Here is a 19,610-nt window from a genome sequence, read left to right on the forward strand (position 1 = left end):
GAAATCGAGCTAAAAACCAGGAAGATACAATGAAAAAACCAACAGTGTGTAACAATTATGCAATCGAGATTAGCTAATAAAATAACGACTGCTCGCCATGCCTACCAGATAACCCGCTTGGGGTAATGCTTTGAAAATCGTTGTACAGATGGAGTAATCATTTTAGAAAGGCTCTTCAATGGTGTAGAAGAATCAGACTTAAAGCCACGGAGTTATAACACGAAATCCAACTTGGTGCAGCAAGTGCGAGATCGAGATACTCTAATAGAGCAGTCATCCTAATAGAGCAGTCACCCTGAAGAGAATTCAAGAGATCGGCTAGAAATAAGTAACCTGTATAGAGATCAGCTACAAACAAGTCACCCTGTAGAGAGATCAGCTACAAACAAATCACCCTGTAGTAAGATCAGCTAGAAGAAGTCACCTTGTTGAGAGTTCAGCTACAAAGAAACCACCATGTAGAGAGTTCAGCTAGAAGAAGTTACCTTGTAGAGAGTTCAGCTACAAAGAAACCATCATGTAGAGAGTTCAGCTAGAAGAAGTTACCTTGTAGAGAGTTCAGCTACAAAGAAATCATCATGTAGAGAGTTCAGCTGCAAACAAATCACCTTGTAGAGAGTTCAGCTACAAACAAATCTCCCTGTAGAGAGATCAGCTGGAAGAAATCACCTTGTAGAGTTCAGCTACAAAGAAACCACCACGTAGAGAATTCAGCTTCAAAGAAATCACCCTGTAGAAAATTCAGCCACAAACAAATTGCCCTGTAGAAAGATCAGTTAGAAGAAGTTACCTTGTAGAGAATTCAGCTACAAAGAAATCATTCTGTAAAGAGCTCAGCTACAAATAAATCACCTGTACAGAATTCAACTACAAACAAATCACCCTGTAGAGAGTTCAGCTAGAAGAAGATTCCTTGTAGATAGTTCAGCTACAAACAAATCACCTTGTAGTAAGATCAGCTAGAAGAAGTCACCTTGTAGAGAGTTCAGCTACAAAGAAACCACCATGTAGAGAGTTCAGCTAGAAGAATTTACCTTGTAGAGAGTTCAGCTACAAAGAAACCACCATGTAGAGAGTTCAGCTTCAAAGAAATCACCCTGTAGAAAATTCAGCCACAAACAAATTGCCCTGTAGAAAGATCAGCTAGAAGAAGTTACCTTGTAGAGAGTTCAGCTACAAAGAAACCATTCTGTAAAGAGCTGAGCTGCAAACAAATCACCTGTACAGAATTCAGCTACAAATAAATCACCCTGTAGAGAGATCAGCTAGAAGAAGTGACCTTGTAGATAGTTCAGCTACAAACAAATCACCCTGTAGAGAGAGCAGCTAGAAGAAGTCACCTTGTAGAGTGTTCAGTTACAAAGAAACCATCATGGAGAGTTCTGTAATAAATATATGTATTATATATATAATTTGTACATTTACTGATTAAATCAGAAATATTTAAAGTACATCTGCTTCATCTTTTCTTCTTCCTGTGGTAAAGAAAAAAAAATAGGTTAAAAAGTCCCAAAGCCGGCCATAGGCCGGCTTTGGGGTTTACAAATACAAAAAGAAATGAAATCTAATCCAAAACAGCCAAGCTGTAAAAAAAGTGTGCGACCCTCAGAAAGGCTATGGTGAAAAAAGATGTGAAATCTAAGGTGGTGGCCAAGAAATGGCTGTGATGGTAGGTTAATGGTAAAAATTTTAATAACAACAACTCAGGTGAATTTTGTACCAAGACCAAGTGGCACCAAAATTCACCTGAATTGTCGTTATTAAAATTTTTACCATTAACCTACCATCACAGCCATTTCTTGGCCGCCACCTTGGATTTCACATCTTTTTTTCACCATAGCCTTTCTGAGGGCCGCACACTTTTTTTACAGCTTGGCTGTTTTGGATTAGATATATATATGCACAAGAATGAAGCTTTGGTGTTAACTACAATACTTGTTATGCAAATAACAGAGTACCAACGCACTTTAATCAAACTACTTGTTTCAAACAGTTCCTTGTGAGCACTTTCCAACACTTCCTTATTAGCTACAGTTTGTTTCAATGCTGCCTCCATCTTGTCTAACTCAGTGACCTGATCATTAATGAACTCCTCTAACTCTGCTATCCTGTCCTCTCTCTCTTTGTTACCAGTCTACAAAATAAGCACAACAATCATATAGTGTTGCACTGATAATCGGTTCAATAATCGGTATCGGGCCGATATTGGCTACTAGCCGATTAATCGGTTTTGATTAAATCAAGGCCGATGTTAATCTCCACTGCGCTGTGTAGTATAATGATGTGGGGGAGGCTAGACATAAGTTATTTGGCATTTTAATTAAGTTATGTGTTAATGGTTTAGCGGTGACTACAAGCCATGCCCATAATAAACTGTCAGGGTTTAGGCCATGCCCAACAATAAACTGAGGTTTTTTAGGTTTCTATGTAGTGCCAGCCACTTGTCTCAACTGTATAGCAGTAGTAAAATGTACTTAAAGCCTGTTTACCATGAGTAACTTTTACTTGTGGTATACATCTAACTTTACATTTTAGCCTAGAATGAGCTGTATATCAATGGTTATGTCACTAATATGAGCAATTTAATAATGATGAGGATGAGTGTTAGTGTTATTAGTGTATATCGGATCGGTTATCGGTATCGGCTAATTATGTTGCTTAATATCGGTTATCGGAATAATCGGCTAATTTGGATATCGGTGCAACACTACAATCATACGCAACCACCCCATTTACACTACTCATGTACTTGTCAGGTAACCTAGGTTGGTGAACTTGAGCCAGTTCCTATTCAAACTGCTGCTCAACATGCAACCAAAACAATAACTCGTGACTGCATGTACCAAATAAGCATGCAATGCACAACTTGAATTATAAATTTTAACTCTTGTGTTTAGCCAATAGATATTTGTTCTTGGCTATAGAAATTGTTACATGCTAACAAGTAAAACAGTTGGGGTTTACCAAAAGTTCTTTGTATGTATGCACGGCAACATAGATCCTACTGAATAAATTGTATTGCACCAATCATTAGATTTTGATAGGCATTTATCATCATCAACCCAAGTTAAGTACGTGCCCTGGAAATGTTCATTAGCACCCAGTCAACTTGAGGCATCCCATGGAGTTGGGATGGACCTACATGATGTAGGACAGCACACCTTGATTGGTTCAAAGCACAGTTTATTCTCAGTCATACAGTCCTCCCAGAGATGGGGCGAACGGAGTATAAATAAAATACATGGGAGTGTTCTCAGTGAAAATAAACATGTAAGCTATACCATCACATGGAACTGGCAGTAATTAAACAGTGCTTACTGTCATTTGCTGATCCAATATACGTTTTTCATTTTGCACCTGCTGTAATTTGCCCACTGTATCATCTAACTGACTCTGTGAACAAAAGACAGTTGTAAGATAGTAACTGCCACAGAAATTTAAAATGCTGACTGCATACCATTGCAGCTTCTGTAGCCTTATGTTCAATGGCTAACTCATTTGTTAACTCCTTCACCTTGACTTCTAAAGTCACCACTTGACTCTACACAAGCAAAATTTTTATACCACAGTTAGCTACAAAGTAAAGTCAACTGAAAAGTTTACAATGCATAGGCGTAGCTAGCACCTTGTGATTGGGGGGGCTAGGTAATGGTAAAATAAAGATAAAATGATGGTTGAATATGCAAAGCATGTGAGAAAGTCTGCTTAACTAGGGGTCATGCCCCCCAGAAAACTCAGAAAACTAATGCTCTGAAACTGAATTTCAGTGTACTTTTAGCAGTAAAAGTCATGCCAGTAGTGTTTACTAACTTGTGTAGATTACCTTTATGTCCAACACAAACAACACTGATGAACACGAAAATTAATTTTAGAGGAGCTTATCACGATCGTCACTCTAAAGTGTTGCTGAGGAGCTGGGTCTGCAGGTAGATAGTTTCATAACTACTTTATGGATTGCTGATTGGTTAGAAAGGTAATTATATAGCAATCTGAATTGTTGGTGGTAGATAGATTGTTGTTAAGAGATAACTTGAAATGGCTAGTCAAATTATTGGGATGGCTTTATGCAATGTGTATGTACATACAAAAATCACCTCAGAAGTTTGAAGTCACACATATGTGTGTAGTACAACTTAAGCTATGAATACACACGAACACAACAGATGCATGCAGTTGATATGCACTGAAAAACAAGTGAAAAGTATAGTTTGCCTCAAGCATACAGTTGTAAACTTCACGGGAAGGTTCATTATGATTTAACATAGCATATGTCAACATATGTCAACTTGCTACAGGTGCTCAGCAAGTAGAAAGACAATTCATTAACATTCAACTCTGCATTACAAAAACACATGAATAATTAGCCTCACATTGGTAAGCCCATGACAGGGCTTATCTGTACCCGTACATTACAGAGAATGGCATAGCTGCAAAGATTATTTTCTTATTTATTTCTTACATGCAAAATCTATACGTATATAAAAAAGCTGCTTGCAAACTGCAATTTGTCACACTATGTCCTTTAAAACTATAATTAGCACAACAGAACATTAAAAATATACATACAGTGATTGGGGTATAGCTGTTGGCTATTTTTAGTACAACTTACACAAACTACTACACAAATTATCTTTTAAGTTTTACTCTATGTGCATTACTATACCAGTGCTCAGCAAATGATTTGACATTTTTAGCCATTCTCTTATGTATTTGAGCACTGCACATAGCTGATTAGTAAGTAATATCAAACAGTACAGAAGTACTGTTTAGTACGGTTCTCCCCATACGCCACAAAAATCACTTTTATGGAATAGCCTTAGTGTATACAGATAGCTGGATATTAATTTCTAAAAACTGTATATTCATCTGCCTACCTCAATGCCTCAATGCCTCAATGCCTCAATGCCTGCCTGACAACAGTTGCAAAGCTAGAAGCCAATCAAAGCAGTGCAAGGCCACCATTTCACACCACAATAACAAACTCATAGGTGGAATGTGCCTTTTCTGGTAGCGACGAGTATCTGCATTCTGTGTCTTGTCGTTTTTTTCTTTATGCAAGGAAATCATGCCAAAGCCAGGGATGTGCCCAGGTTTAGAATAGTGGTGGCTACAAGACTCAGGAATTAGTCCAGAAAAGTTGTATAGGGACTTAACTTGTGTATGTCAGAGGTGATTTGTAGTGGTTGTTGAGTAGTAGTGGTGGCTATTTTATTTGAGCGGTGGTCGGTACCAACCACTGTGGTTACATCCCTGCAAAGCATTAATTTTCCGTATCAACACTTTCCTTAGAGGAGCATATTTAGATGTCACAAAACTATTTGAAGTACTTAAGCCACTGTATGTGGAGTAGATACGTGTAGCTGCACTTAGAAAACTGAGTATAAAACAATCATTGATCTGACCGCACCAGCACAGCTTTCAGGAACCAAAATATTTAGCAAACTTGATGCAAACAGTGGCTTCTGGCAGATTCCCTTAGCTGAGAGTTCCAGACATCCGACCATTTTCATCACTCCGCTTGGCAGACTTTGTTTCAATAAGATGCCTTTTGGAATTTCAAGTGCACCAGAACACTTTCAACGCTGAATGAATAAAATTCTCTCTGGTCTCCCTGGTATTCTCTGTCTTTTGTACAGGTATTCTCTGTCTTTTGTACAGGTATTCGGAAGAGCTGTGAGCAACACAATAAACACTTGGAAGCAGTCCTTAGACACATCCAGTCAGTTGGCATAACTTTGAACCAAGCTAAATGTAAGTTTGGAAAGGACACAATGCAGTTCCCTGGCCATGTTATCAATGCAGAAGGAGTTTCAGCAGATCCTCAAAACATTACAGCTATCACAAAGATGAAAACTCCATCATCAGTTTCAGAACTTAGATGCTTCCTTGGAATGACCAACCAATTGGGAAAATTCTCACCCCGTATTGCTGAGATGACCAAATCTCTCAGAAAGCTTCTAAGCAAGAAATCAGTATGCCTTTGGGGTGCAGACCAGGATAATGCTTTTCAAAAGATTAAGCAAGAATTGACTTCCAACAGACACAGGAAACGAGGTCAAAGATACAGCCCCAACGGAAAACCGTGAGAAGTGGGCTGTTAATTTATAAAGAGAGTTAAAATTCAAGGGAAAGCATTTACTGGGTACCTGGTTTTTAACATCAACTTGTTGTATGACTGGTGAATCAGTTTATACCGAAAGAATAATCAAAAATTGTTTTTAATCTGAATTCACACACCATCTCTTGTATACAGTTCACTACAGAAAATACAGACTATTTTCATTATAAACGTATCAAGTTAGCATGGGGAAGCCATTTTAATACTACCATGAATTGACACCTTGGGCTACCAGTGAAAAAAAATAGGACACAAAGGAGCACAAAGGTAAGTCCATGATGCATGCATTGTATGTACTGCAGTATGTCAAAAGGCACCTGTTGGGCTGAAGCAATCCTTAAAAGTGAAAACATCAAACCTATAGCCTTAGCCGTTGTTGACTTATGTTGGTCTGAAGGCATCAGTCAATCAATCAGTCAGCAGAAAATTCCACAGAATATTAAAATTTCATTGCAATAATTATCACATAGTCACTTCGTATTCTAAGAGGCATTTACATTAATGTTTTCATAACAGTAAGGAATTATGAGCAGAATACTGTAGCTAAATGTGTATGACTGGAACAGTTGACAGTATTTAACTACAAATAGTTTAATCTGTGTTGTTTAACCTTTGTGTATCTTTTTAAAATGTTAGATAGTACACCCGTATGGTGTGAAAGCTATGTGCTTGGAAAATTGTATGTATGGCAAACTGAACACTTGTAACTGTTAACCACTGTGCAAAAATTAACATCATTGACATGAATTACAATGTACAAAATTATTACTGATATACTCACAGTCATGTGCTGTTCTATGTCTGCCTTGTCAGTTTGTAATTGTTGAATAATATTCTTTGAACAACCCAATTCATTCTGAACATTAAAACAATTATGTGATATGCTATCACCACAAGCAATTCATTACATAACAATCAACACAGTAACACACCATAACAGATTTAGTAGCTCTCTTTTCATTTTCTAATTCCTCTGAGTGACTCTTTATCCGCAGCTGCAGTGCCTCAACTTGATTCTGAAATATAATTTAACAACACAACTATAACAAACCACATATTGTTTCATAGAAGCTGCAATATTGATAGCTTAAAATGTCCACAAAATCTTCCCAGCTTTCTCACAGATGATAGCACATAAACAACTATTACCCTCAAGTGAATAGTATCATGTGTGTAAATGTCATTTTTGTATGCCATTTTTGCAAGAGCAGACACAAAATTTATTCTCAAATTCCAAGAAAAGATATCAAACAGTACAGTAGTACTGTTTAAGTAAGGATCCTCCCACAGTCAACAAGGCTGGAGGCCAAATGAAGCAGCACACAGCCACCATTTTACACCACAATAACAGTGGGATGTGCCTTTTGGGGTTCTGATGAGTGTGTGCCCTCTGTGCCTTGACTTTCCTTTTATCTTCAATCAGGCTGGTCTTCATCCTTCTTCATGCAATGAAACCATATTATATATGGCATTAGTTTTCTCTATCAACACTTTCCATGAGTGGCATAATTATATAGATACCACAAACCACTTACGCTCAATAGATGTTAACTTATTAACTTCATGATACGTTCAATACCACACCTATTAATGCAATCTTGGTTGATCAATACCAATTGAGCACCAAGATCTTAGCAATGATCATGATGACACACCCCACTATTATAGGTCTATACCAAAGAACAACACCACTTTGACACAGTAGCATTTTTCATTACCAACAAGTGTGCATAATACAGGAACCAATTATCATGCATTTGTACCTCACTAATTAGAGTAAAAACAATTGCCAAGCTATATTTTAAAAACTGGACAACTGATGCACATTCCTATACAAAAATTCCCCAAAAGAGGATTTAAGAGGATTTTGAATACAACATGATACAAATTTCAGCTATAAGTCACTAAGTCTAAGTCCTTGAAATTAGGTTAGGTAATTCTAAGGCTGCAGCACATGTTGTTGTTAGACCTTCAGTGCTGGTCACTGTAAAGTGCTAATAACAATAATAACAATAACAATAAATATTTGGTGAGAGATAATTTTGGCTAATTTTGGCAAAATTTTCTTGTTAGCAAACTTGCAATATGACACAAGCATTTGCCAAAATGTTATATGCCAAATTCCATTCAGAGTTAAAATTACCAAATTTTTCCCTCACCAAAAGTTTGTATCATACAGTATTATAATAACCTGCATTATAATACCAAATTTGTCCTGCCTGTGCAGCCTGACCACAGTCACAGGGCTAGAGGCTACATGATGCATCGTGTGACCACCATTTTTAGCCACACTAACAAATTCACTAGTGGCATGTGCCTTGTGGGGTTCCATTGAGTGCTTGCCCTCTGTGCCTTGCCTTTCCTCTTATCTTTAATCATGCTAGTCGTCATCTTCTTCATGCTAGGAAACCATATCAAGCATTAATTTTCCATGTCACACTTCCTTTATCGACACTTTCTGTACACTTTTTGTTCTCTGGAAGCAAGGTATCATTTTTTGACTGTCATCATGCAAGGACATTTACCATCTGGATTCCCATCTTTGTTGTCCTGCTTATTTTGACCTTTCTGTCAGATGTACCACCCAGTCTGCTATTATTTCCTCTGCTGCTTCTCAGGCTGGAGTGGAGGTTAAAGACAGTTGTTATTTCAACAATTAGAACAGTCAAGGAGGGTATTTCTTTCTTCTAGTTTGTGAGACTTTGACTTTGGTCTCAATTTGCCATCAACTCTATGCTCTATTGCAACCCAAAGTTAGCTAGGCATTAGGTATTACAATGTTTGTCTGTGACCTTATGGTGTTACAATTCATTATGTTCTTTGTTCAGAGGATGCTATGTATATGCATTAGTTTTTCTCCCTGTTGATATACATGCACGGTACGCTTTCTTGGTTGAATGATGTGTCTTGATCACACCTTTGATGCGTAACTGACAAACTATAATACAGTATAACAGCAAAGCTTTGTACTAAAAACAGTAAAACAATTCCCTATTGTATTTGCACCTGAAAGTGCAGAACTTAGCATAACAACTTGAATGGCAATGATATCTTGTTACTCAAGCATGCATATGCTGAAGCTCTTCAGGTGCTGAACGTACTGAGATGTAATGGAATAGGCCACGATGAGTAATTCCAAGAACAAATGGTGACGCTTCTTGATTATGGTTACTGGCTGGTAGTTAATACAATTAACAACAAATTTTTAGTTTTCATTTACAATTTACAAATGATAACATATATGTAGCTCCACAGATACATGTAAATAGATATGCAAGACAAACATGCATGATATAACACAATTAATGCACATATTATAAAGTACAGTACATCCAAAAATGCACGAGTATGTATATACGTATGCACCTGAACTGCTTCTGCGTTCTTTTTGTCCTGGACTTCTAATTCTTGGGCTAGTTTGCCAATGTAATGCTGGATAAACATACATGTAATTCTATACAACTTGCAATTACAATACTCAATGTCCTCTTGCTGAGGCATGCACATGTAAATACATGCATGGACACATACCGTTACAGCAGTTTCTGTGGCCTTCATTAGTTCCTTGGTTAGTTCATTTACTGAAAGCTGTGAAGTATTAACAATGATTACAACAAACATAGTATTGAAGTGCAGAGTTCATCATACACATGTTTATACAATGCATGTATAATATGTCAAAAATGTAATTTGCACAAGCATATAAATGTGAATATAGATACAGCAGTCAAATGTACATCAACACAGTAAAGACCATAGTTTTACCAGTATAGTATCAAACACACCAGCTGAAACCTATGAAGGTAAGTGTTTTGATAGGGTGGGGCAAGACCAGTGGAACAAGCTAAATAGTGGGGTAGGAAGGATAATGTACATTGGTGTTTGTAGCATACAACAAGAAGGTGTCAATGTGCATACTCTGGGGGCAAGCTCCCCACCCAAGCTTTAAAATCATAGCTCTGAGATAGTATTTCACTTTGATGTTACAAGAAAAACTTAGTTATACAGTGAACCTCTCTTCACAAACTCCCTGAATTAAGGACACATAGAAAAACCTCCTTAATTAGGATAAAGACTTTGGTCCTAATAGCTCTGGCTTCATATATTTTTACTTTTGAAAGAGGAAATCCTCAGCCTAAAGTTCTGGGTCCCAAAGTGTCCATTTAATATATAGAGGTTTCACTGTACATGGCCAGAGCCCAGAAATTTTGAGTGGTCTGGCCATGATCATGGACTACAAAGGAGGTCATAGTCATGCACACTACTTTTTATTGATCTAATAAGATCTTTGTGATACTCAACTAAATCTACTAAGTACACACAGGCACATGCACAGCATGCCAAGCTAGGAGGTCTGGGGGCATGCTTGAAATTTTTGAAAATAGATGCTCTGAAATGGCATCTGGAGGGCTAGTTTGCATGCAAGTTCTCTTTCTCCTTTTTGTTAGCATCAATGGTAATTTTGTGCTACTGTACCAATCATTCAATGTCATAGCTAATTTTATTTTCATGATACAAAAAATTCTTGAAGTAAATATTTACGTAGTTCTATACAGAAACCATTTAGATTGAAAGACAATTACCAGAGATTTAATGGCTTGAACAGCAATGTATATGATTAGAACACTCAACAGTGGCTATAGTCTTTACTGAATGCTCTATTAGAGTATCATGGTGACTGTTCTATTAGAGTATATTTTGATGACTGCTCTATTAGAGTATATCGATCCTTTTACAACTTCAAGTAGCTGAAAAGTGATCCGGCCAATGCCGGACCGTGGGCTCTGGCCCTGCTGTACCACCGTAAAATATCATGTCTCAGTTTTTGAACTAAGCCTGAGACAAGTGCATGTTACAAAATAACTGGCATAAGGGGTTTTGACTAACGGATCACTATAATATTATTGTTTACTTTTAGCACCTCCTTTACACTCATTTACTATGCTGAATGGTAGTTACATAGTTTCTGTAAACTCTTTGGTGTCTGGGATATAAGTGCATAACTGGCTTATTGCATACATATTTAGCTTGAAAATCTGGCTGTTCCATTACAGTTGTTGACTGCTCTATCACAATATCTTGATCTTTGGTAAAACACATTGTCCAGCAAACTAAGTAAGGGGCATGGTCTCCCCTCCTCCCATTATGAGGTGCAGAATACAAAGCGTCCTCACTGCCAAAGGCAGATAAATCTTGCATTCACTATATCCAGACAATAAAATACACTTTACAGTATGTCTAACACATAAATGTAGTTAAGCTTTTGTGTATATAGCCATCCCAGTAATTAGTGCCATATTCCTTTAGGTTCCGTAGTATGGCAACTGAGAGGAGCAACAAGCTGTACCTTGGAATTAAGGGTGAGAGGTTGTCAGCTTGACGCTCATGTACCAAGTACTTTTTACATATTTATATTTCAAGTAACTACCATAAAAATATTCAATACATGTAAACAGCTGAAGTGTGAGTGCCTTCTGGTAAATTAGATTTTAACTATGTATTATATGTACACATCTACATTCAAAGCTGGCTAATGGCTAAATATGATTTAGTATAAAACTGAACTGAAGTAACAACTTTCAGTAAGTTTTGCATATTAGAAGCAACTGCATGCCTCATTTCTTTAAATGGTACGCATGTCACTTGAATTGATCTTTATTCATATCACACAATACAGTGATACTATACAATAAGACTTAGTTTTTCTGCACCACAGTACTGCCTAAGAAAATGTGGTTTAAATATTAAGATACTCTAATAGAGCAGTCAATAGTTCTAATGGCACAATATGGTGGATCACAAATAGTAAAACCTTATTACTACATTTTGAGCTAAAATCTTTTGTACCAATGAATGAACAATCAATTAATACCATTGCTGAATATATCACATGCATGCATGCATATACGCACACAGTATGTATGTGGTCTTGTTTACTAAACACCACAATGAAACAATAAATTACATTGAAATAACACTTTTTCAATCACGTACTTTATGCAATCTAGCACTGCCAGAGAGAGGTTGAGCCACAGTCGCTGTGGTACTCCCTATATCATCCTACATAGAAATAAAATGTAAATGTATGTTACATATAAGCATATGATGTGCATATGCAGATATACAGATTACTGCTTACATATAGAAACTTACAATATATTCACTGAATATACTATAGAATCATCATATATAGTTGTGAACTGTGCAAATATATAATAAAACTTGGAAAGGCTATGGTTTGCACAAAAGCCAAATTTGCTTAGAAGCCACATTTCAGCCTGTGTAAATATAGCCATGATCACTACCCTTTAAATAAACACTGTAGCTTATACAGCATTTATCATTATTATAATAGGGACCACAAAGGTGTGGGTGCGGCCCATGAAAAAACATCACCCAAAAACCAGCCTCACTTTCCCTGACAACGATTAGGCAGGTTAGGTAAAAGGTTAGGTAAAACTAAGCCCAAACAAGCCTTTAGATTGACCCAAAACGTTTTTGACAAGTTGCTACGGAATTTAAAAAACATGAGGAATTTTCTACTGACTGATGCTTTCAGGCAAGCATAACTTGATAACGGCTAAGGCTACAGGCTTGATTTTTTTCATTGTTCGGCGTTGCTTCAGCCCGAGAGGTACCTTTTGGCATACCACAGTACATACAATCGATCCTTCATGGACTTACCAGTGTCCTCCTTTGTGTTCCATTCATCTTTGCTGATAGCAAAAGGTGTCAATCTGGCAGTAGCAATGATAGTTTCCCTTCATAATGGAAATTATCTGAATTTTTCATAGTGGCTAGTTTGATTGCAGAGGTGCTTTTTGAACAGTTCTTAATTCGTAATGCTGTGTAATGGGTTGCACATAGCTGACAACGAAGGGTATACTAATGGATACTTCACTTTTCAGACGGTAATTGATAGTTGGGGCGCACAGCACCATTTCTTTCTTTTGATGCGGCATGCGTGGGTTCACCAGTCATAACAATTTTACTTTGCAAAATAGGGACTAGAGCAGGGACTTAAGTAGGGAGTAATGACCATAGCACACCAATACAAAGTACCAAAACAAGCTGGAGTAGTGCTATTAAATCAATAAAAAGTGTTATATCCCTACTGTGCTCAAGATACTATAATGGAAATGCACAGTAGGGATATAGCACTTCTTATTGATTTAATAGCACTACTCCAACTTGTTTTGGTACTTTTTATTGGTGTGCTATGGTCCCTACTCTAATTGAAAATTCCAAAAAAAAATTGTGTACTTGTTTGAATATGTATATGCTTGTTATGTCACTATTATATCTGGAAGTGAAGAACATATAAGGTAAGTGAATATAACTATCAAAACATGGTTGGAGAAGAAGTTGTTTCAAAGTAAATATCATAATGTATACATCCCTAAGCAACAAACTTTGTGATAGCATTGTAATTTACCTTTAAATACATAACTATGCGATGCATTCCATAATTTGCTTTACTATGTAAATATTCATGATAAAATTGTTTGCAAAAAATATTTTGCACAGTTTATACTGACAAACTTTACACTTAAAAAGAATGTGATATCCAAATATTAATGATAGCTGTCAAGTTTTACATCAACATTTTCTTGACAGGGTGATACTACTTGCAATAGCTATTAACAACTAAAATTAGTTAGATATGTGACACATATATAGCTATCCAGAACACTAGCCCACTAGGTACTGCGTGACTGTCCTTTTAGATATTGTGTGGCACTGATGCAATGGTAGAAATCATTGTTTCTCTACAGCTTTGATACTTGAAGGGCTACAGTATTAAAGCAGTCTGGAATATGGAAACTATGAATGTCAATTAAATGAAAGCATAGCTAATGGCTAGTATGTTTTTCCAGGTAAAGCATTTCAAGCAATTTCTGCATTTTTAAAACGAAAAAAAGCAAATTGTAGTACATAATTTAGTAGTCTTTTAATGACAAGGTCTGCACAAAGGATTCCTAGAATACATAGAGGCATTCTTTTGATAGCAAGTCACACATGCAAAAACTGTCAAGCTGTATAAAATCAGTGCAGCCTGAGTGAAAGTTGTGAAATTAAAGGTGGCAGCCATGAAATGGCTGCAATGAAGCAATGAGATTTTACTATCCATACAAAACAGCCAAGCTGTATAAAAACGGTGTGGCCTTAAAAAAGCCTGGGTGAAAAAGTTGTGAAATCAAAGGTGGCAGCCATAAAATGGTTGCAGTGATGTTAAATGATAAAACAGTAAGGATTTCTCTTATTTTTGAATTTTAAGCCAACCATAAACTGGCTTTGAGACTTGTTTTTACACAAATCATTGTTTGTTTTTTCTTATCTACAAACACAATGACCATCATATAAGACAAAGTAGTACTCTACTAATTAGTGCTCTACCAATGCAGAAAAATACCTACCAATTGATAGCAAAGTAAAAGGATCTAACTAATAATAATACTGATAATTGCTCTAAAAATTAGTGCTTGCTTGTTCATGGCTATGGCTATATGGCTATATAATATAGTACCTGTATTTATTGCATGTACACCATCATGTTAAATTCTTCCAAGTGAAGTATACATGATTGTACTATTTATATTTTGCAGTGACTGTTCTATTAGAGTATTTTGTATGAGCATGATAAGCTACAGTTGCTCAACTTTCAACAAAGCAAATTTTGCACTTTTTTAATATGGTAGGATACGATTTCCAGCCTGTTGTCACAATTAAATTTTGCTAGCACTTAGTATGATGATTATAATGATAATGATGATGGGTCTTAATTGTAGTGTACTACCAATCAATTCCAAAACGGCTATAATATTGGTATGGAATACTAGGGAAGTTAGTTACGTTGGTAATATTCCAATAGAGCGCACATTTGTTCAATCTATGTTTTCGAGGATTTCTAATAGAACACACAGAGAATGTTCTAGATTCTCCATTGGTAGCTACAAATTTCATATATAAAGTAGACATTAAGGTGAGGTGATTGATTTGGGCATTCAGTATGGAGGTCCTGGTTTGAATGCTGTTTTTTCAACATTTTTATGCACCTTTTTATCCCGTGTTGATTGTTCTATTACAGTATCTCAATCCCACAATTTACAGATGTTTGATTTACCTTGTAATTCTATAGCTGTCACTGCAATTCTTTTAAATCACAAAGCGTTTGAGCCATGATGGTTATTAACCTATATGCATACCAATTTTTAGTTATTCCCACAAGCGATTTACCCTGCAGGCATGACAATAATTCAGCCTTATTTAATGCAAATAATCATCCATAGCTCTATGACTATTGATCAGATTTGTATCAAACTTGATACTGCCGCAATACGTTCTTAAAGTGCACCACAGTTCAAGAAAATTGAGCTACACATTAGCATTTTATAATGGTTTTTGTAAAGTGTGCAAAAAGAATAATATAGCTCCCAAAATGATGAAAGGAATTAATCCAAACTTTGAGGGCTTGTATTTCACAGTTGCATTAGCAATCTTGCTCAAATTTGGTATGTGGGACGCTGAAGGTAGAGGGCATTTGCAGTACAAAAATGATTCTAATTTGATAAGGAAACACGGAGCTACATATGCATGAATATCACATTTCCTTTCTTCCTGACAGTGTGGCATGCCGGCTTTCTTGGCCAGACAATACACTACCGTGTGTCTTGACCTACTCTACCAAAATTATAAATTTTGGGACAAAAACGTAACCATAATAATCATGGCTTAAATTTTATACTCACTTTATTGTCTATAATAACGCTAGCCTCTACCAAATCACCAGAGAATACCTGCTCCTTCTGTAGTAAATTTATTTGTTTTTGTTCAATGGTTGTACTTTCCGGTGTAGTAAGATGAATGGAGGATTCCCTTGGCAATACTTCTGACTTCCTGCTTTCAACAGTAGCAGTGGTATCACACACTTGTCCATCTTGCAATTGCGAATGCATGCCATGAAGCTGTGTTTCCAAATGTTTTGCTAAATCAGAAATCTCTACATCGTTTAATTCTAATTGTTTATCTTTTTCAAGTAGCTGCAATTCTATATTCTGATAAGCTTGTACCATGTCAGTACCTCTTTCTGCTGAATTCAAACTGTTTGTCAATTTTGAATCTTGTTCTGTGCTAATTTTAGTTAACAGTTCCTGTTGCTCTTTTAACAAAACTTCAACATCATTGGATTCTTCTATAATTTCTTTAATCTGTTCCTGTTGCTGCTCATTATCTGATAAATTCCTAATGCTTTCAACAGACAAAAAGTGATCATGATCAGGTTGCAACAAATTATCATCATCCAACTGGATCATTTTATTGTGGACATCCTCATCAGTTGTGGCAACCTACACATGTAAAACAAACACAATTATTACATGCACTTATATGTAGCTGTTTTGGCTTGTCTTCATTGTAAAACTTGAAGTGAGTACACTTTGTACTATAACTTAAAAGCCTAGGTGTATTACACAGTGCAGACCAGTCTTTACAGGTCAAATATACAGAATGGCTGTAAAAAGGGCATGTATATGTAATTGGCAAATTAAAAGAGCTGATATCTGGAGTGGCCAGAGTGCAACTAATTGAAATAAAGAAGGGTTTTAGTACTGGACCCTTATCATTAACTTGTGTTCTATATATTCAGTCTTGCTGCACTCCCAAGTAATTCCTTTTACCCTAATTGACTAGTAATTCAGCTGCCTTTTTCAATAGTCAGTACTATAGAAAAAAGGCAACCTACCCAATTAATACTAAATTACTAGCCAGGTAGGTATTCTATTTGGGTATTGGGCATTATTTACTTGTAGATACAAGCATTTATAATTAGACAACACACAAGTTACTGTTTGTATCAGAGTTGAAATCATAACAATTCAAAAAACCATACAGCTAACCTAAATGCCTAAATGCAGCCCATTATGTCTGAAACAGTGGTACATGCCTGACCTGGATTCTTAGGCACAGAGAAAAGACTGTACCGTAAATCGGGAAATTTTCGTTCAAGATAATTTAGTTTAAAAATAAATTCAATGTGTTATATTTTCATGGACAGCCCAAGCCACGAAAATATTTTACTAGCAAATTTTTCTGTAGAGCAAATAATTTTGCTGGTGTGCCAGAAATGAACATGCAAGATACGATAAAAGTTGATATACGGGTACCTGTTGTACAATGAACGGGAAATTGTCATGGAATCAGGATGCCCAGCTGTGACTGGCCACGTGAGACTAGATACTGGAACCCTTACGGTAAACCATTAGTCTTTCTTCTCCAACAGCATACTCATTCCTCAAGTGCTTCAATCTCAGTTTTGACAAGAAATATTTCGCAAATAGAAAATATTCAAGAGCAAAAATATTTCACGTAATTTATTTTCGTTGGTAGAGGCAACCACGAAATATTCTTACTGTCGAATATTTCCCGATCTACGGTAAATGCAATACATTACACGACCAAATACTAGAATAGGCAAGCTTTCTCAGAAGTACTTCAAAATTTGTTTCTAAAGTAGGAATGACTATTTCTGAATAAAAAGAAAGTTTACTACAAGATGCATAAAACCTCTGCAACTGAACACTGCATCAGTTACCACATGGGTAAGCAGGAGCAAAATCTTTGTTCGAATCACTGGCTTAAAAGTGTCTAGTGTTTAGCTCGGTTAAAAGTACTTACCCACTGATCCGAATAGTAATCCAGATGGGATCTGGTTTAATTAAACATGGGTGTGCATCAAGAGCTAATTTTTAAGGAAGTAATATATGAGTAGCTAACAAATAGTCATTTAAACACAGATAGCCAATGATCAAAAAGTGGGCATGTCCTCACATAACAGACAATTTCAATAAGTGGGCATGGTTTAGACAACACACATCTTAAAAGTGGGCACAGCTTCATTTGACCTGTATTTTTATTGGTACTATCTAGCGTCACACAATATCTGATCTGGGTCTTACCCACATATTCAAAAAAGCCTATTTGAGCCAGACAATGCATGTGTCCCAAACACCCCACACAATACACAAATGCTCCTTATATACTCTAATTTTATTAATGAGAGATTGTGTTCTACATTTAAGATACAAATCAGAGGTGTTATCCCAGTGAACTTCAATTTACAATTTTAATCGCCCGCTTCAAATTTTTTAAGCATAAGCAGACTCATTATTGCACATGATAAAATTTTAATACAGCATGGTTCTTTTGTGTGACAGTAGTAGATTTATTGTGTAGAAAAGCACTACTTCCATGAAAAATTATAAAATCCCAGAAACAGACACCATTCATAAGTTGTTTACTTCTGTGTTGGTTTCTGGAGCATCAAAAACCAATGGTGAGTGCTATATTAGAATATTAATAATGCACCTATCAATGTCATGCCCCACCGGGTAAGGTAGAGCAATACAGGGGATTTTACAAAGTCTAGTGTCAAATTCCCCAGTACTGGGGATAAGAATCTTGTCAAAACCCCACTATGTCCCCACCTCAAAAGAGGGGTTTCTATAGGGGATTTGATTTACAGTACCTACTAAAATAATTTTTAACTCAGCAAACTGCTGCCATCAAAAGCCCCAGGGGTGGGGCAAGATGTAGATGTCAAATCCCCGGTAGGTGTATGGGGACCCCCAGGGGTGGGGCTTTACATTGATAGGTGCATAAGTAGAATGAATGAAATGTGAGTAGATTTTACAAAACATTACCGAGAGCCTAAGCTACAAATTTTGAAGAAATTGTTAACTTTGTGATAAAAGCACCAAATTTTTTGTGGAAGTTAAATAAGGTGTAGTAAATAATTTGAAATATAGTGCCACATCAAAATCGTTGCCTTAGGGCATGTTTTGAAACTTTTAGACTAGGATATAAGCCAAATTCTACCTGGCCAGGAAACCACACAAGTGCATTTCAAACTGTTTCCGCTTCAATAGCATGAGTGTATTTCAAATGGTGCAATCACCAAATCTTTCAAATTATGGTAAAATAAACTGTTTTTATAACAGTTCTAATGGAGCCAATATTTCAGTGTAAAAGTACAAGTACAATCCAATATATTGTACATCTATGGCTTCACCTACCTTGACCCTCCATGCTTCTAAAAACATTGCAAGGTAATGACCTGAATGGACACCTCCTTGATCAACTTTAGGGTATGACTATCCCTTGCTTGTCATGCAGATAATAAGTTTCAGCATATTTACTATTGAGTGCTTTATGGCTTCCCCGATACATTTTCCAATAGTTTTATTTGTCCATGACATGATTGGTAATTTTAATGGCACCATATCATAGTATGACCAAGCAAATATTGTACCAAGTTTGATACTTTTATCAAAAAGTGAACAATTTTTTTTGTTTAGCCGCTGTACTATTAACCATCTGGGCACATTATAGAAGTTTGGTCCAGTTTAACTCTGCTTAGTCAAGTTGACAACACAATCAATGGGCCATTTGTAAGCCATCTCAATTACTTGAAGAAGTATTCAAACAACTTAAAACT

General features: G+C 36.4%; 1 protein-coding gene across 1 annotated transcript in view; it reads right to left on the bottom strand.

Moving 5' to 3' along the window:
• The window catches only part of LOC136261532 (interaptin-like), a 41,452-nt gene that overhangs the window by 19,893 nt on the left and 1,949 nt on the right, over positions 1-19,610 (bottom strand). The window contains exons 2-10 of the mRNA XM_066055545.1: positions 15,868-16,464; positions 12,113-12,178; positions 9,650-9,706; positions 9,485-9,550; positions 7,051-7,134; positions 6,900-6,974; positions 3,458-3,541; positions 3,319-3,393; positions 1,967-2,134 (exon numbers count right to left, since the gene is read on the bottom strand). Of these exons, the coding sequence (XP_065911617.1) occupies positions 1,967-2,134; positions 3,319-3,393; positions 3,458-3,541; positions 6,900-6,974; positions 7,051-7,134; positions 9,485-9,550; positions 9,650-9,706; positions 12,113-12,178; positions 15,868-16,464 (1,272 nt within the window). The remainder of the gene's footprint in view (positions 1-1,966; positions 2,135-3,318; positions 3,394-3,457; positions 3,542-6,899; positions 6,975-7,050; positions 7,135-9,484; positions 9,551-9,649; positions 9,707-12,112; positions 12,179-15,867; positions 16,465-19,610) is intronic.

This window comes from Dysidea avara, chromosome 7 (genome assembly GCF_963678975.1).
Source record: "Dysidea avara chromosome 7, odDysAvar1.4, whole genome shotgun sequence".
Lineage (NCBI taxonomy): Eukaryota > Metazoa > Porifera > Demospongiae > Dictyoceratida > Dysideidae > Dysidea > Dysidea avara.